This window comes from Rhinolophus ferrumequinum, chromosome 18, assembly GCF_004115265.2.
Source record: "Rhinolophus ferrumequinum isolate MPI-CBG mRhiFer1 chromosome 18, mRhiFer1_v1.p, whole genome shotgun sequence".
In the NCBI taxonomy this organism is placed as follows: domain Eukaryota; kingdom Metazoa; phylum Chordata; class Mammalia; order Chiroptera; family Rhinolophidae; genus Rhinolophus; species Rhinolophus ferrumequinum.
Window position 1 is genome coordinate 57,517,953 of NC_046301.1, and position 16,861 is coordinate 57,534,813.

At 39.4% G+C, this 16,861-nt stretch overlaps 1 protein-coding gene across 3 annotated transcripts in view; it reads right to left on the reverse strand.

The window, feature by feature from the left end:
• LOC117038221 (adhesion G protein-coupled receptor E4-like) overlaps positions 1-16,353 on the reverse strand; it is a 39,080-nt gene extending 22,727 nt beyond the window's left edge. For all 3 annotated transcript variants that reach the window (XM_033134947.1, XM_033134946.1, XM_033134948.1), the window contains exons 1-3: positions 16,272-16,353; positions 3,628-3,718; positions 247-297 (exon numbers count right to left, since the gene is read on the reverse strand). In XM_033134947.1, the coding sequence (XP_032990838.1) occupies positions 247-297; positions 3,628-3,658 (82 nt within the window). In that variant the 5' untranslated portion in view covers positions 3,659-3,718; positions 16,272-16,353. The remainder of the gene's footprint in view (positions 1-246; positions 298-3,627; positions 3,719-16,271) is intronic.
• Positions 16,354-16,861: the final 508 nt, after the last annotated feature.

The window sequence follows — 16,861 nt, forward strand, 5'->3', positions numbered from 1 at the left end:
GGAGTTAATGAGACAGAGTGTGCAATTTGCTTAGCACTGAGCTGGGTGCAATGTAAGAGCTAAATAAAAGGGGGTGATAATGGTGATGGTGGAGAAAGGGGAACAGTCCTTGAAAGCTCCAAGGAGTCGGCAGAAGGCATCAGGGATGAATATTCTCTCCCTTGCAATGGACTCTTTCCCTCCCCTGGAGGCAGGCTGCAGACCCCAATTTCCTTTCCCCGGGGCTTTTGACAATCTTAGACTCACCTCCAGAATTCTTCACTTCTGAGCCTGACAGAGCCAGCAGGACACTGAGACCTGGAACAGAGAGAAAAGGGAACTTTGCTTGGCTAAAGTCTGGATGAGTTAGGGGCTTCGTCTCTCACTGATCAGTCATACACATGCTGACTTCACTGTAGACTCGTCCAGGTAGACCGTAACCATGAGGGTGACAACGGGTGTCATACATTACTGAAGGATGAGAGGTACCGCTGATTGCAGCTGTAAGAGGTCCTACACCCAATTCTAACGTGTGTGTGTGTGTGGGGGGATTCCCATACCAATGAGCAATTCTTGGACATCAACTGATTTACGATTCAACTCAATTCTGACACTATGTACCCAGAGACAGCATCAGAGTCCATAGGTTAAGGGCTCTAGAGTGGAAGTTCCAACGATCTGCTCCTTGGGTTTGATTAATTTGCTAGAGTGGCTCACAGAACCCAAAGAAACACTTTACTTACTAGATCACCAGTTCATTGCAAAAAGATACTACTCGGGAACGGGCAGATGAAAGAGATGTGTAGGACCAGGTAGGTGGGAAAAGGTACAGAGCTTCCATGCTTTCTCTGGGCACTACTCTCCCTGAATCTCCAGGTGTTCACTCACCTGGAAGTTCTCTGAACCCCATCCATCCTTTTGGGTTTTTATGGAGGTTTCGTTACATAAGCATGATTGATTAACTAATTGGCCATTGATTGATTCAACCTCCAGCCCCTCTCTAGTCCCTGGAAATCAGGGGTGAAAGTGAAAGTTCCAAGTTGGTTGCCTCAAGGGTCAACCAGCCCCCATCCTTAGGTGAGTTCCAAAAGTCACCTCATTAATATAACAAAAGACAACTTTTATGGCCTCATTACAGGAAATTCCAAGGATTTAGGAGCTCTGTGCCAGAAATTGACAAAGATTAAATATATATTTCTTATCATAAATCACAATATCACAAACTATATGTCCCAATTTCTGAAAATCCAGCAGCTCATAAAGCTTTTTCTCCAAGTCTAGCACCAAAAGGCCAAGTTTGCAACAGTCTAACCAGACCAGTCCATATCTCTAACCCCACACTGTTCGATAGAAATATAATGCAAGCCACGTAGTTCCTTTAAAATTTTCCACTAAACAGATATTTTTATTCTCATTTCCCCACTTGCTCTTGTTCTCTGTATCTATGGGTCTGTTTCTGTCTTGTTTATGCATTTGTTTTGTTTTTTTTAGATTCCACATATAAGTGAAATCATATGGTATTTGTCTTTCTCTGTCTGACTTATTTCACTTAGTATAATACCTCTGGGTCCATTCATTTTCAAAAGGCAAAGAGAAACAGGTGAAATTAATTTTAGTAACACATTTTATTTAACTCACTATAGCCAAGAAATTTCAACATGCAATCACTATAAAACAAATTATTCCTAAAGTATTTTACATTCTTTGCCGTGTGTAGTAAGTCTTTGAGATCCAATGTGCCTTTTGACTGGCCTCATTTTGCGTGCTCAGTACCTACGCATGGCTAGTGGCTGTGGTAGCGGACAGCACGGGCCTAACCTCTTAGTAACCAGTGCTTTCTCCGGAATGAGGGGAGATCTGAATAGCATAGACCATAAGAATCCCAGGAGTCAAAGACTGTGACAGATTTGTAAGGATGTTTTCAGGATGATTCATTTTGAGGATGACCTAAAAATATCCACCATAAGACTAGACAGAGCTTCATATCGAAGTTGGAGATGAACTCAGAAATGCAGACAACTTTGCCACAAATTTCCAAACATCACTCTGGCATGGTAGTTGGGCTGGAAATAATCAGGCCCCGGAAAACGGATTTTCCCTAATCCCTTTCATTGCAAGTGGGCTGGGTTGGAACCCTTTGCTAAATTCTGGAGGCATCTGTTTCCGTGGCCAACACCAGCCCCCCCGAAGGGTTTAAGTGGAACAAATAAAATCTAGGTAATTTGGATTTATGTCATATGGAAGGGAAAGGAAAAAGGAACCGGCCCAATAGGATTATCACAGAACAAGGCAAGTCCTGCTGGACAAGATAAGGTCAACATTTGCTCTTCTTATCTCCTCTGTTCTATATCATAGGTACTAACAAAAACATATTTAAGGATTCATAATCTTAGGCTGAATCACATGACATGGACACTTCTGGGAGTCAAAAAACACTCAAACCTTAGCAATTTCCCTCTGAATGCTTTTTTTCACAAAAAAGAAATGTAACTTGATTCCCAATGAGCAAACTATGGCCTTTTGGGCAAATCCAGACCACTGTTTGTTTTTGTGCTAAGAATGGTTTTTACAGTTTTTAAATGGTTTTTAAAAATCAAGAAGAATATATCACCACACATGAAAATTATATGAAATTCAAATTTCCATGTCTATACATCAGGCTTTCTTGGAACACGGCGCTGTCCATCGGTTCATGTAAGGTCTGTGGCTGCTTTTGTAACGTAGAGTTGAGGAGTGAAGACAGAACCAAATGGCCCACAAAGCGAGACTAGTAATTATCTGGCCCTTGGCAGAAAAACTGCTCACTCCTGACACAAGAGTATCGAACTTCACATGTTTACTTAGAAGATCTTCTTACAAACCCTCGAGGCTGTGTTTGACTCGTCTGATGGTATTTTATTACTTTGATGACGCTAAAGCCCGGAACAGAAGGGTGGCTAGGTCCAGGTCACTGTGACACACATGTTAAGTTACTCTGAGCATGGACTCTCTAGGTGGTCGTCCGTGTAGCAAATGCCTGAAGTGTCCCCTTATCCTACCCCAGAGGGGGTTCCTATGCATGCACATAACTTACTGTATCTCTCGGTAAAAGGGCATTTTCCTACAGCTTGTGGGGAGCAGGCCAGAGGTGTTCGGAAGTTACACTAGGCGTGGCTGTCAAGCTGTGAGCCATGAGGTTAATTAGCCCAGACTCCTTGCCTTTCTTTCTTTCTTTTTTTAAACATTTTTTCTATTAGTTTCAGGTGCACAAAACAATGTACTAGTTAGAATCCTTGTCTTTCGAAGGCACATATCCTAAAGCCCCTTGGAGGGTCCACAGCAGGACTGAGTGTCCGTTACCCACAGCTGTTACCCCTCATTAGCACGCTCTTCCTTCACTCTTCCCCCTTCCCTCCCTGACATCCCCCCCACTCCCCAACCCACCCCCACATCCCTTGTGCCTCCTGGGATCTGCCCCCAAAGAAAACATCTACACCCACGTCTTTGTCTCAGTTCTCCTTTAGGGGAAAATAACTAAGAGACTCTAGAGTTTCTGATACGACAGGCACACACAGTGATTTCTGGAGAAAGTGCTAAATTTGGGGAAGCAACCAAAGCTAGGATACAGGGCCCTAGGGAGAGGAGTGGGGAATTCTTTGTTCCACTCACCTGAGAGCAGGAGCAGGCACCTGGTTTCCATGGCACTGAGATACCAGGAACAATCTGAGAAACGCTCTCCAGCAGGATTCAGCAAGGGTTCCTGGAATGAAGAAGCCCCGTGCAAATCACTTTCTGATGGTCACAGAGTTTGGAAGATGGGTGGCCAATATTTATCAAAGCCCTTTGATTTCTGCCCATCCTTTGACCCAACAATTCCACTTCTGGGAAACTATCTCAAGGAAAAGATCCTTCAAGGATGCTCAGAGTAGAGTAGCTTATAGGAAACACACTTACAACCCAACAAATGGGGAACACAAGATGCACCCAATGGACTATCCTGCTGGAATTTAAAATCCTGATCTATTGCAATCAGTAACATCCAAACTGTGGGAAATGGCACAGGACAGACTAGCCAAAAAAAAAAAAAAAAAAAAAAAAAAGAGACTTAGAAACATATCAACCAATTGCAGTGCTTACTGGATCCCAAATCAAACAAACAATTTTAATAGGTTATAGATTGGACATGTGGTGACATTAAAGAGAGATTCTTCATTTTTTATAGATATAATTCACTCTTAGTTTCCTCACTCGTCAACTCAGATGTCTGCTCAAAAAGGAAGCTATAGGTATGATACAAGGGCCATGTTTAAAGAGTCCTGATCTTTTGGAGATATATACCAAAAATTTTGCAGGTGACGTAATGTGATGTGTAGAATCTGTGTCTAGATAATTGCGGGGGGAGTGGTTTGAGGAGCAAGTGAAAGTAAAGATGAAACGAGATTGGCCAAAAGGTGGTCATTTTTAAAGCTGGGTGAATGGTCTGTAGAGTTTGTGATGTTATTGTCTCTATATTTGTATATTTGAAAAGTTCCCTAATAAAAAGAGAGAGAAAATATTGTCTTAAAGGTGTACTGTTAAATAGATAGGTAACAGAGTGGAATACTTGGTCTTCCTCTGACTCATCTTATTCACGCCTGCTTTGTTCCCATTGGCCTTCATGCTACTAGCTTCTGTTTAGTCTGGCGTATTGTCACGCCGGGTGTCATGCGGGGTCTCTGGTCCCGCTCCCCACATAAGAACGCAGGACACGGTGAGGCCAAAAAGGAACACCAATGGGAGTCACACCACTATAGTCTCGCTGGTGGCTGGGTTGGAGACACAGGAAGCAGGAGCCACACGATCCACAACCCACTGTCCACTTGTCTCTGACAACCAACCTCACTTGCTAGCTGCAATCCACCGTACTAACTGCAATCCGCTCTTACTAGCTCAGCCACCATCTTCTTGCTAGCCCCCATTTTCTGCTAGCGTAGCCACGGCAGTTATATTAGTGGCCAATGGCTCACTGGTTACAGCTGACGGCCAACTAGCCACATCTGATGGCCATCCAATCACAGTTGATGGCCATTTACTACCCGAGTGAGCACCTTTCCACATGAGGCCGAGAGCCTGGAAACTGCACTCCTGGCTCTGTCCTCGCACGTATAGACATGCAATTCATTACAGGGATTTTGCTTTCAGCTTGAGTATTACAAAAATAAGCCCTCCCATGTCCCCTTCCCTTGACAGGAAAGAAACCTGAACTCTGTACTTGGTAAAATGGATTTGAGGAACCACTAGGGTTCCCATCTTCTTGGTTGGTGCCTTCTCAATCAATCAACCTCTACCATACTGAGTTTGGGCCTTTTGAAGTGTCAGGGACATGGATTTTGGACCAGTCACAATTTGGCGAGCTTTAGCCAGGAGCTAGTGTCTGTGGGAGACCAACCATGGCTGAGGTTCCCCTCTGTGAGTCCCAAGCAGCTGCCAATGCTATTTGCACTGGGGCCTTGGGAAGGACTTTCCCCCCACCCATCCGTTCCCTCCTGCCCCCCCACCCCCTTGGCTCATGGCTTGTTTGGAATAAGGAAATGTCTTTGGATTTCAGTCTATCTTCGGTTTTGTCACTCTGGTGTGCACAGCTGGGAATCCTTCCTGTCTGGAGTTTCTCTCCCTGGGACAAAGCCATCTGCATTTTGGGGATTTTTTTCTTGGATTGTTAAGAAAGAGTTTAACATTTTTTTTAATTTAATTTTTTCAATCATAGTTGACATTCAATATTATTTTATATTAGTTTCAGGTGTACAACATAGGGGTTACACATTTATATAATTTATTCAGTGATCCCCCCGGTTAGTCTAGTACTCACCTGGCACTATACATAGTTATTACAATATTATTGATATATTCCCTATGCTGTACTTTACACCCCCCTGACTATTTTGTAACTACCAATTTCTACTTCTTTTTTTTTTTTAAAGGATGAGTGGCTTATTTTATTTTTATTTTTTTATTGGGGAATATTGGCGAATGCAGACTGGTGCAGCCGTTATGGAAGGCAGTGTGGAGGTTCCTCAAAAAATTACGAATAGAATTACCATATGACCCAGCAATCCCTCTCCTGGGTATCTACCCAAAAAATCTGAAAACATTTATTTATGTGTAAAGACACGTGTGCTCCAATGTTCATTGCAGCTTTATTTCCAGTGGCCAAGACATGGAAACAACCAAAATGTCCTTCGATAGATGAATGGATAAAGAAGTTGTGGTATATATACACAATGGAATACTATTCGGCTGTAAGAAAAGATGAAATAGGAACATTTGTGACAACATGGATGGATCTTGAGAGTATAATGCTAAGCGAAATAAGTCAGACAGAAAAAGCAGAGAACCATATGATTTCACTGATATGTGGTATATAAACCAAAAACAACAAAAGAACGAGACAAACAAATGAGAAACAAAAACTGATAGACACAGGCAATAATTTAGTGGTTACCAGAGAGTAAGTGGGGGTGGGGGGTGGGAGATGAGGGTAAGGGGGATCAAATATATGGTGATGGAAGAACTGACTCTGGGTAGTGAACACACAATGGGATTTATAGATGATGTAATACAGAATTGTACACCTAAAATCTATGTAATTTTACTAACAATTGTCACCCCAATAAATTAAAAAAATATATATTCATAATGTTGATAATATTTTGTACATTTCTTTTATCTACTAATTTTTCTCAGTGATGTATGACAGAAATACAAATCAAATGAAATGAGTAAGGCAAAAAATAGTAGAAAGCACATTTTTTATTGCTGTCTCCTAAAATTTTCTTTTCAGAAATGTCCCAAAGTATATAATTATGGTTGTTTCTCTAATGATATATTGTGCAAATCTAAATTTTACAAATATTTTTAGAGTAAAAAATAAATGAAAGAAGAAAAGAAAGCTGAGATTTCTGTCTATGTTTATCTGTATGTTTATATATATATGGCATATTTCTACAGCCAAATGGCATTGCTAATTTTTAATATTAAATTGACTTAAACAAACAAACACTGATATAAGAATTCTCAAAAACACAACAGAAACTAACTCAAATGCTTTTCAGAATCATGTAATCTGGGAAAATATTTTATATTAAAGCTGTTTTGAGTTTGGTTTGGTTAGATTGGCACATCTTTAGAATCATCAGCATTAAATAATACTCTTATTCTACCTGGGTTTATTGGTCAAATAAGTTCATGTTATCTGTGTTGCAAAATCTATCAGAAAGAAAAATAACTTGGTGTGATAAAATTTTCATAAGTAATCGAAAGTTAATTATTAGAAGCAAATGAATTAAAGACGTGTAAATAGGATAAAAAGTTTCTTTCAGGTTTAAAATGGTTTTCTAAATCTCTTTGGTAATTTGGAACTTTAAAGTTTTGTTAGCTAAATTAAATGATGGATATTCATTGAATTATCTAAGTCATTACCAAATAAGAATCCTGAGAAAGAAAGTTTTGTGTGTGGTCTAACTTATTAAGATTAAATTAAATTTAATCAAGTAAATGAATTTAAATATCAAAAGTAGCTAATGCAAAATTAGCGTTTGGTTTTCTTTCTCTGCTAAAAAGGACAAAGTTTCTAGGACTATTGGTCTGCTACTGATACCTATTAAAAAGATTTCTGCCTAGAAAGCAAAGATTCTGTGCTTTATCAAAATAATTTCTCTGTTTTATGTTGTCTTAATTAGGTCCTTGATTACTTAGAAGACCTAATATTCCCAATAATCAGAACAAAGTTTTTGTGTAAATTTCTATATTTTGTGTTTGAAGTTTTCTGTTGCCACTTTTGTTAAATGAATAATTAAGTTCGGAATATTGTCTGAACCTTTTGATATATTTTGACAAATTTCCCAAAATTTAAATTATAAATAGAGTCTTGACCTAGGAATAACAGATATTTCAGAAGGGTCCCTGGAGCACCTCAAAAGATTTGTTTTCCCTTCTTACAAAAGAGAAACATTAAACTAATTAGGCTTGTTTTGGTGTGTTGAAATTACATGGGAAGCTTTGTCAAATAAAGAGATACTTATACAGTATTTATATGCATATATTCTCATTACTAAAGTGAACGTTCTAGAGATTATATAAAAATCTCCAAGAGTGTACAAAGTTCTGATATAATTTCATTCATAATTCTAATTGTTATCTTAAAATGTTGTTATAGAAAAGCAAATTTCTTTGTCAACTGCATTATAATCAGATCTGTAAATGTGTCATTTTAAGTTTTTTTGTCATTTACAAACAGTCATTGTTTTACTCTGATGTTTTTACAAATATGTTTCATATTAAGATTCCATGGAGAAGACTCTGGCTTATTCTAAAATATAGGTTTTTGAGAATAAATTGTCAGATTATACCTTTAAACCTGATGAAAATTTATAGAACTCTAAGGAATAACTGGATTCATAAAATGCTGGCAGGTGATCAAGATAAACAAGAATTGATTGTGTGGGACTGAATTAACTGAGGATAATTATAATTTTTATCATTTTTTGTTCGAAATATTGTTGATTTTTTAATCTTTCTGTTTTCCAGATATAAGGAAACTTGTGTGTTTTTTAGAGAAATTCGGTAAATTATATACTTTTGTAAGTAGATCCCTATGTGATCCCTGCAGGATTTGGAGACTCTTAATGAGTATTATTATTTTCATGGCAATATGGTTGTTTGCATGCATTCAGAAAGAATCTGTTCTCTTTATAATAGGACAATTGGAAACTCCTGGGGTAAGGCTTTGACTGGAATGTCATGTCTGAGAGAGACGTGCACAGACTCTGCATGTCAACCAGAAAACTTTAAGGAATTAAGATTGACTCTGGAAGCCAATAAAAGCCTCTTGGAAAAACACCTTTTTAACTTGCTTATAAGGCTCACAGCAGTCTTTCCTGGTAAGGAACAAAGGTTGCTTTCCTGGGAGATGCAAAGAAATAACCTCAAGATGTTTTTGGGGACCTCAAGGACCTGAGGAACTCACCCAATTCTATACCGTGTTTCCCCGAAAATAAGACCTAACAGGAAAATAAGCCTTAGCATGAGTTTTCAGGATGACATCTCCTGAACACAAGCCCTAATACGTCCTTTGGAGCAAAAATTAATATAAGACCCGGTCTTATTTTTGGGGAAACACAGTAGGTATTGCAGGCAAGCTCTGATGGCAGTGACATAGCCTGGCTTCTTCACCCTGAGAGGCTAATTGAAGTTCAATCTGGAGATTCCTAATGAAAGCCCAGCAAAGCAGATTTTTAAAAGCCTATGTGACCAATTGTTATTCTTATTGTATTTATACAAATAATCAAACCAAATTTATTGAAACTAGATTTATGCAGAAAATTAGTCTTAATTGGGCAATCTTTGATAAAGATGAAGATGATTTTAGAGAAAAAAATGTGTTTCATTAGAAGCTTACTACACACTTGTGGATATTAGATTCTAGTTCAGCTAATTGTCTTTAAAGTTATTTTTCACCTGTAAACTGGACTGGATCCTGAATTTTTCTAGTTTTCTTAAATATTTAACTACAACCCTCCAAACTAACATTTCATTTTTCTCCTATCCTTTGACTTGAATTATTAAGGACAAAACTGGTTTGTTTGTTGTTGTTGTTTTTCTGAGCCTTGCAATTACAAACTGTAGCCAGACAACATGGTGTAAACTTGAGAGAAATCATCACAACAGCTCATGCTTACACAATCTCAGTGACTGATGCTGTATAAGCCATGCAGAGAGTTTATCTGAGAACCTGATGGCATCATCAGAGATATTGAAACAAGGAGAATCTATCAGATTGTCACTGCCTACTTTCATTCCAGCGAAGGCGAAGCTTTGAGTTTTACATCTAGAAATTGTCTTTCTTGACTGACAGCCTTACAGACTCAGACAACTGGTTTATAATTATCTCTGATCATGAACCTTTATTTTTCTTTTGTTTTCATAAATCTTACCAAATGCTGGTGTTACGGAATTTAACCTGTAGTCAGCCATTTGGCACATTCTACAGCTCAAGCTCTAAGACTCCAACAGACCACTAAACAATAGATCACTTTAGATTACTTGTTTGCTGAACATGGAAGTGTTTGCACAGTGGCCGACTCATCATGGTTTGGGTCTTGGGGGACATAATAACAAAAGTTATTCTTTATTTTTTGTCTCATACTAGCGTACAAGTACCCTGGCCTGCTGCTTCTTCTACCGTTGCTGTGGTCTCTTGTAAATTGAACACCCAGAACTCGCCCTCTATGGCTCAGGGACCACCATGGAAGAAAGAGGTGGGTATGAGATTAAAAGCCAGACAAGAGGGGTACAACAGGTAGACTAATCTGACTCCATCTTAAAAGCTAATTCTTCTTGTTAATTGAACCCGGACCAGGTTGCCATATTTCCCTCAAGATTCAGGAATAAACAAACAAACAACAAAAAGGTAACTATAACAGAGTGGAATGTTTGGTCTCTCTCTAAGTCCATCTTGTACAAGTCTGCATTGTACCCATGGCAGTCAGACTAATAGCTTCTGTTTAGTCCAGCAAGACAGGCAAATCATTATAGGAATTCTCCTTTTGCCTCGAGTTTTACAAAAACAACCCTTCCCATGTCCCCTTCCCTTGACAGAAAAGAAGCCTAAACTTTGTACTTGGTAAGATGGATCTAAGGAATCATTCGGCCTCCTCCCATCTTCTCAGCTGGTGCCTTCTCGATCAATAAACATTTTCTTACTCCAAACTCGAACGTTTTGAGTTTTGGCCTTTTGAAGCCTCGGGCACATGGACTTTGTAGCAGATACATGGATACCAGTAACAGATAGATAGATACCAAAGCGCAGAAATATGTATACTAACATTTGTGTGAAATAAGGGACATAGAAAGGAAAACGTCAGCATGTTATACACAGTTAGAAATGTCTACACACATATTTATAATATTAGTGCAACATAGGGGGCAAACTATCTCCTCTATTTTACACAAATGTTAGCTATTCTCTATACCATTACATACGTGTGTGTGTACCTAGACATACATGCCTGTGTACAAACATAAATGCATCAAATGCATGTATATGTGTATTACAAGTTTGCATTTGCACAAAATATTCCTGAAAGACGCCTATGAAATTCATAACACTTGTTGCCTTTGAAAACTGAGTGGCTGGGGGAAAAAATCTCCAGGAGCAAGACTTCTCACATTTCACCCTTACAAAATTTGAATTTTGAGCCAAGTGAAGGTATTTCATATTAAAAAAAAAAAAATCACTTCTTTTTTTCCCCAATAACCTAACATTTGTTGAAATAGAAGAATTGTGCAAAAACGTTTATTTACTCCGAATGATCTAAACTGGAATACTTCCATTACATCCATCCTATTTAGAAGTTGTTCAACAGGAGAAAATAATGAAAGTACAAGACATCTCTACAAATGAGCCTTTCAAAGAAGACTTTAAAACACAATGTAGGGGCTGGCCCGGTGGCTCAGGTGGTTAGAGCTCCATGCTCCTAACTCTGAAGGCTGCCAGTTCGATTCTCACATGGGCCAGTGGGCTCTCAACCGGTTCGACTCCTGCAAGGGATGGTGGGCTGCGCCCCCTGCAACTAGAAAACGGCAACTGGACCTGGAGCTGAGCTGCACCCTCCACAACTAAGACTGAAAGGACAACAACTTGACTTGGAAAAAAGGCCTGGAAGTACACACTGTTCCCCAATAAAGTCCTGTTCCCCTTCCCCAATAAAATCTTTAAAAAAAACACACACAATGTAGTACATTGATAGGGAATATAGTCATTAATATTATAATAACTACATACAGTGTCTGGTGGGTAATAGATTTATTAGGGTGATCACTTTGTGAGGTATGTAAATGTCTAATCACTATATTGTTTTATACACCTGACACTAATAAAAAATGAAAATTAAAAATAACACAACATAGCAGAACTTGTCATATGAATACCATTTTTAAATGTAAAAAGCACTGTTGTGAAATAATGCCGACGGGCAATTAAGGTTTAAGATAATAGTTCCAGTACACATCAGCAAAGATAACAGGCTCTGCAAATCAGTTAAGCAACCCAAACAGTGACGATAAAGGCGCTGAGGAGGGAGATATATCAAAAGAGTTGGAAGAAATCGTTTTATAAAATGCCAGCAAAAAGAAAGGCAGTATTTAAATATGTGTAATGCAAATAAATTATAAATATAATATTATTAAATTATAAATAAAATAATATTGTAGGAGGCTATTCAAATAACATAGAAAGCAATTGTGATATAGCATTAGAATAAAAGCAGGTAATAGAGCAAAATATAGAATATCACATTTAAAGGAATTATAAATGTTAATAAGAGAATGGCATTGTGGGTGATTTTAAATTTCTTTAACTGTAATTCTAAATTTTACACATTACTTTAACAATAAGAAAATACTAATGAAATATTTTAATAGAACGGTAAAAAATTTGGTTCCACTTGGCAGCTCCATCCTGCCCTATATGTCCATTCTGCTTTGTCTTTGAGTTTGGAACCCTCTAGGGACGGCCTGTGGAACAATTCTCTCTCAGTGCCTCATCCATAATTAGGTGCTGGCCATAGGCAGTTAGATGACATCGTAACTCAGTGCCCAAGACAACCTGAATTTGAATTGTAAATCTGCAGTGACTAATTCAGTGACTCTGAGGTGATGACATTGCCTCTGAGCCTCAGTTTTTTCATATGCAAAATGGAGCTACGGAAAAGTATATACTTCATAGAATGGTTGTAGTGATACAGTTCATAGCATGTGGCCCCTGCCTGGCCCATGGAAAGTGCTAAATAAAGTGAACTGTGATAAGGACGGGATGTAATGATGGTGGTGACGCTGGTGGTTGGTGATGGTGATACTGATAATGGTGATGAAGGTGATGATGGTGGTGGTGGTGATGGTGGAAGCGGTGACTGTATATGAAAAGAGGGCTCTGTAATAAATCTAACCAAAATAACCTCACAGGGTTGTGGGGAGCCATGATTTCTTGTTTATTCTGTAACCTTGCAGACTGGCTCAGTTTTAGCTCTTAAGGCGTTGTCTCTGCTTACACCTGGAGGGTGCTTGCAAGCTGCTGAGGAATGAGGTGGGAACCAGTTCCCGGACACAGATCACTGATGATTATCAGGGTAATTGGTGGGCTTTGTCATTGAGATAATGACTTTGGGAGAGTTTCAGTGAGTCTGTAGTTCATATGTAAAAGTTGCAAATTTTACTTTCAATGAGAAAATGCTCACTCGTGATTGTTAAGCTGCACGTACACAGGTGGTATATATTGGTAAAGGAAAGTAAACTCCGTGCTTCAGTATCACTGGAGACCGGCCGCATCATCATCATTGTGAGTGTCTTTTCATTCCCACTCCCCCTTTCAGGATCCGCGTTGATTCGTGGCTGCTGGTCGGCCGCACAGGGTGATCTGATCATAAATTCATAACTCGGTAAGTCATGGTGGATAGTCATGCCCCAGGCCTATAAAAGGTTTATCTTTGCCTTAAGCAAGCCCTGTCCATTGTTTTTGTGCCTCTAGGTTAACACACCTTAGAAATGCTTCTTTTTTAGAATAACCACCCTCAAGAAAGCACATAATCTTGTTAACTATCGTGTAGTCCAATCATAGAGATTACCCTGCCTTGCTTTCTCCCACTTTCATGTCATCTTCGTTATGTTCTCTCCTTAATTCCAAATGTATAAAAGAAACTGAAAAACTGTCATTCTGGGAAGGATTTTTCTCATTCTGTTGAGATCTTGCTTCCAGGTGTGTCCTCTGTTTGGCCCAAATCAATTCTTAAACCTTCTCTACAGGTTTGGACGTTCTTATGTTGATGTGGTGATAATATGATGATGACACTGATGAATGAAAACGGAGTATGTGGTAGTAGTGACAGTGGAGGGAGTGGTTTTGCTGATGACAGTGATGGTGGTGATGATGGTGGATGTGATAGTAATGGTGATGGCGGTGCTGCCCACGGTGGTGATGGTGGAGGTAGCGACAATGGTAGTCATGGAGATCTCTCACTCCCTTTCCAGGACTCCAGTTATAACCATGACTTTGCACGCTCAGGACTGATCCATTTCCCAGGGACGATGAGAATAAACATGGCCCTGTGAAGCCTCCACGGGAACAAAGTAGTGTTATGAGAAGGCCCATCCCAGAAAAACCTCTTATTCTTGATGACCCTGAACAGGTTAGTCACACATTATACAATGGCATCCAGTACATAAATCAAATTTTGCTGCAGATACTTCTCTTAGTTCCTCCATTACAACTTCCTAAAAACACTTATGAAACTTCTACGACAGGTCAAGAGCTTACTAAGAGCTTTCATGCTATCATCTCACTGAAAGCTCACAACAAAGCTATGACAAAGACCTTATCATGATTTCCCACTTCTCAGATGAAGAAACTGAGATTCTATCATTTGTTCAAGGTAAGGCTGCTACAAAAACGCAAAACTAAACTTGGACAAAGTTTGGACAAACAATCCAAAGCCATTGTTTAACGTTCACACCAAGATCCCAAACCCCAATGGCTCCTAAGAGCTAAACATGGAATATAAATAAGTGAGGCCATTTTGGGGGAGCAATGGGGACTTTGGAGAACTGGATATCATGGGCTGTCTACCTAAAGACATTCAAATCCACTTTTTCCTTAAATACAAAAACAGTGGGCCCCAGCTTGCAACGTCTGCTGTAGACAATACCTCTGGACTGAAAAATCAAATTCTGTCCAATCTTCAAGGACATACTTGGTCACTTCCTAGATGTCTTCCCTTCTCTCAACATTTGTTTCCCTTTTTGATTCATTTTTCTCTTTCCTTCCAAAACATACTGTAAAATAGACTGGAAACTCCCTGTCTAGATGAGGACAATTCTTTTTTGAGGCCTCAATTGAAACCAGTTTAGCTAGAGTGAGTATTTTACGTGAAAGAGGTGATAATGTTTTTCAGAAGAGCAGAGCCCTCTAGTAATGCTGATTTGTGCATTTTTTGGAGTGGTGGTGGCTAACCACTTTACTGAGGTACGATTGGCATTGTAAAAAGCTGTACGTATTGAATGTATACAACTTGATGAGTTTGGAGATAATGCACCTGTGAAACTGTCACCACCATTAAGGCCATAAACATATCTGTTACCTCTCAAAGGTTCCTCCTGTCCTCTTTATGATGTGTGTGTGTGTGTGTGTGTGTGTGTGTGTGTGCACGTGTACACAGATGCACACATAAGAACACATAAGATCTACTGTCTTAGCAAATTTTAAGTACACAATACAGTATTGTTAGCTATGGACATTATCTATACAGGAGCTCTCCAGAGCTTTTCCATCTTGCATAATTGAAACTTTATACCTTTGTCCATCACCTCCTGTTTTACCCTCTCCCCAGTCCCTGGCACTCACCATTCTACTCTCTGTTTTTATGAGTTTGACTACGGTAGCTTCTACATGTAAGTGAGCTCATACAGTGTTTGTTATTCTGTATCTGGCTGATTTCACATATATATCAATGCTGATTTGCAGAGAATTTTGGCCATGACCCACTGTAGGAAGTAACGTTTTACACCAGAGAGACAGAGAGAGAAAGAAAGAGAACCGAACCAAGTTTCATGAATCAATATTCACGACAGGCAGCATCTGATATTTTATAACTACAGTCCTTTCATTCCTTTTAAAATGCTGGTTGGTACCCACTAAATTGGTTCCATGGCCCTACTCTACCATTGCTCACAAGTAGCTGGTTGAAAAAACTCTGACCTGTAGATACGTTGGCCATAAATAAAATATACAAGCCTTTCACTGTGAGCCTGGCATTAACTGTGCTGGTGTGTTTATGATGGGGGCCAGGTGAGTGGCGTGTGAAAAGGCTTGGTAAACCACTATGGACCGTCGGTAAACTCACTCATACTTTCAGATCTTTTTTCTGTTTTTAATAGCAAATTGGTTATCTGCTGCATCTGATTTAGACTCTGTGTCTTGCATCTTTCTTATTTTAGTTTCCCTTAAGCCAGGTAATACACAACCTGCCATCTCTTTGGAATGTAGTAAACCATTTCAGGTTGTCCTACACTACCACCTAATGCACACATTCCTTACCCAAGCAGAAGTGGGCAAATGAGCACGACAGAGATGCCCCTACAGCAGCTTTCAAGAAATAAAGCAACAGGACATGTAATGAGGTCTTCGTGGATTTTCTTTCCAGTGGCAGACATTTTTCTAGACCCAAGATCACAGAAGACACATTTTCTATTTGCTACAGAAAGACACTGAACAAGTTCCTACTTACCCACAAAACGAAAAGCCCTTGATTCTCACCCAGTCTGGCAGCTTCTCAGAGCTAAGAAAAAAAGGAAGTACATCGCTTATTATCTTGAGCTCTAGTTTCTCAAGGAGTCTTGTGGGTGGAGGAGAAAGCCGAGGGTGTTGGGTGGGGAGTTTGCATAATGCATGGTCCATTAGTTCTCTTTTCATTGACTTTAGTAGTACATTACCAGCAGTACATAAAAGTGTCTCAGAAAAGGAATTTGGAAATGGTGATAGTGTCCAATGAGGAAAACCAGGTAACGGAGGGTGGCGCCAACCTCCATCCACACCAAGGAAATGGGTCCACCTCTGAGGAGGCTCCTTTAAGGTGGTGACCTTCTTAGTGAGAGAGTTGAAGGCCAGAGTGTGAGAGAGTCAGTGTATCTATGCATTACCCAGTTTCCTATTATCGTATTCCGTTATCGGTTTACCGCTTTGAGAGAATGATGTGTCCATATACTTGGTCTTTGAGACAGGGTCACCCAACATAACCCAGTCAGCAACATGGCTAGTAAAATGTTTGACTGGTTAGCATGGCGTCCTGAAATTTTCTTCTCATTCATATTAGAAGAA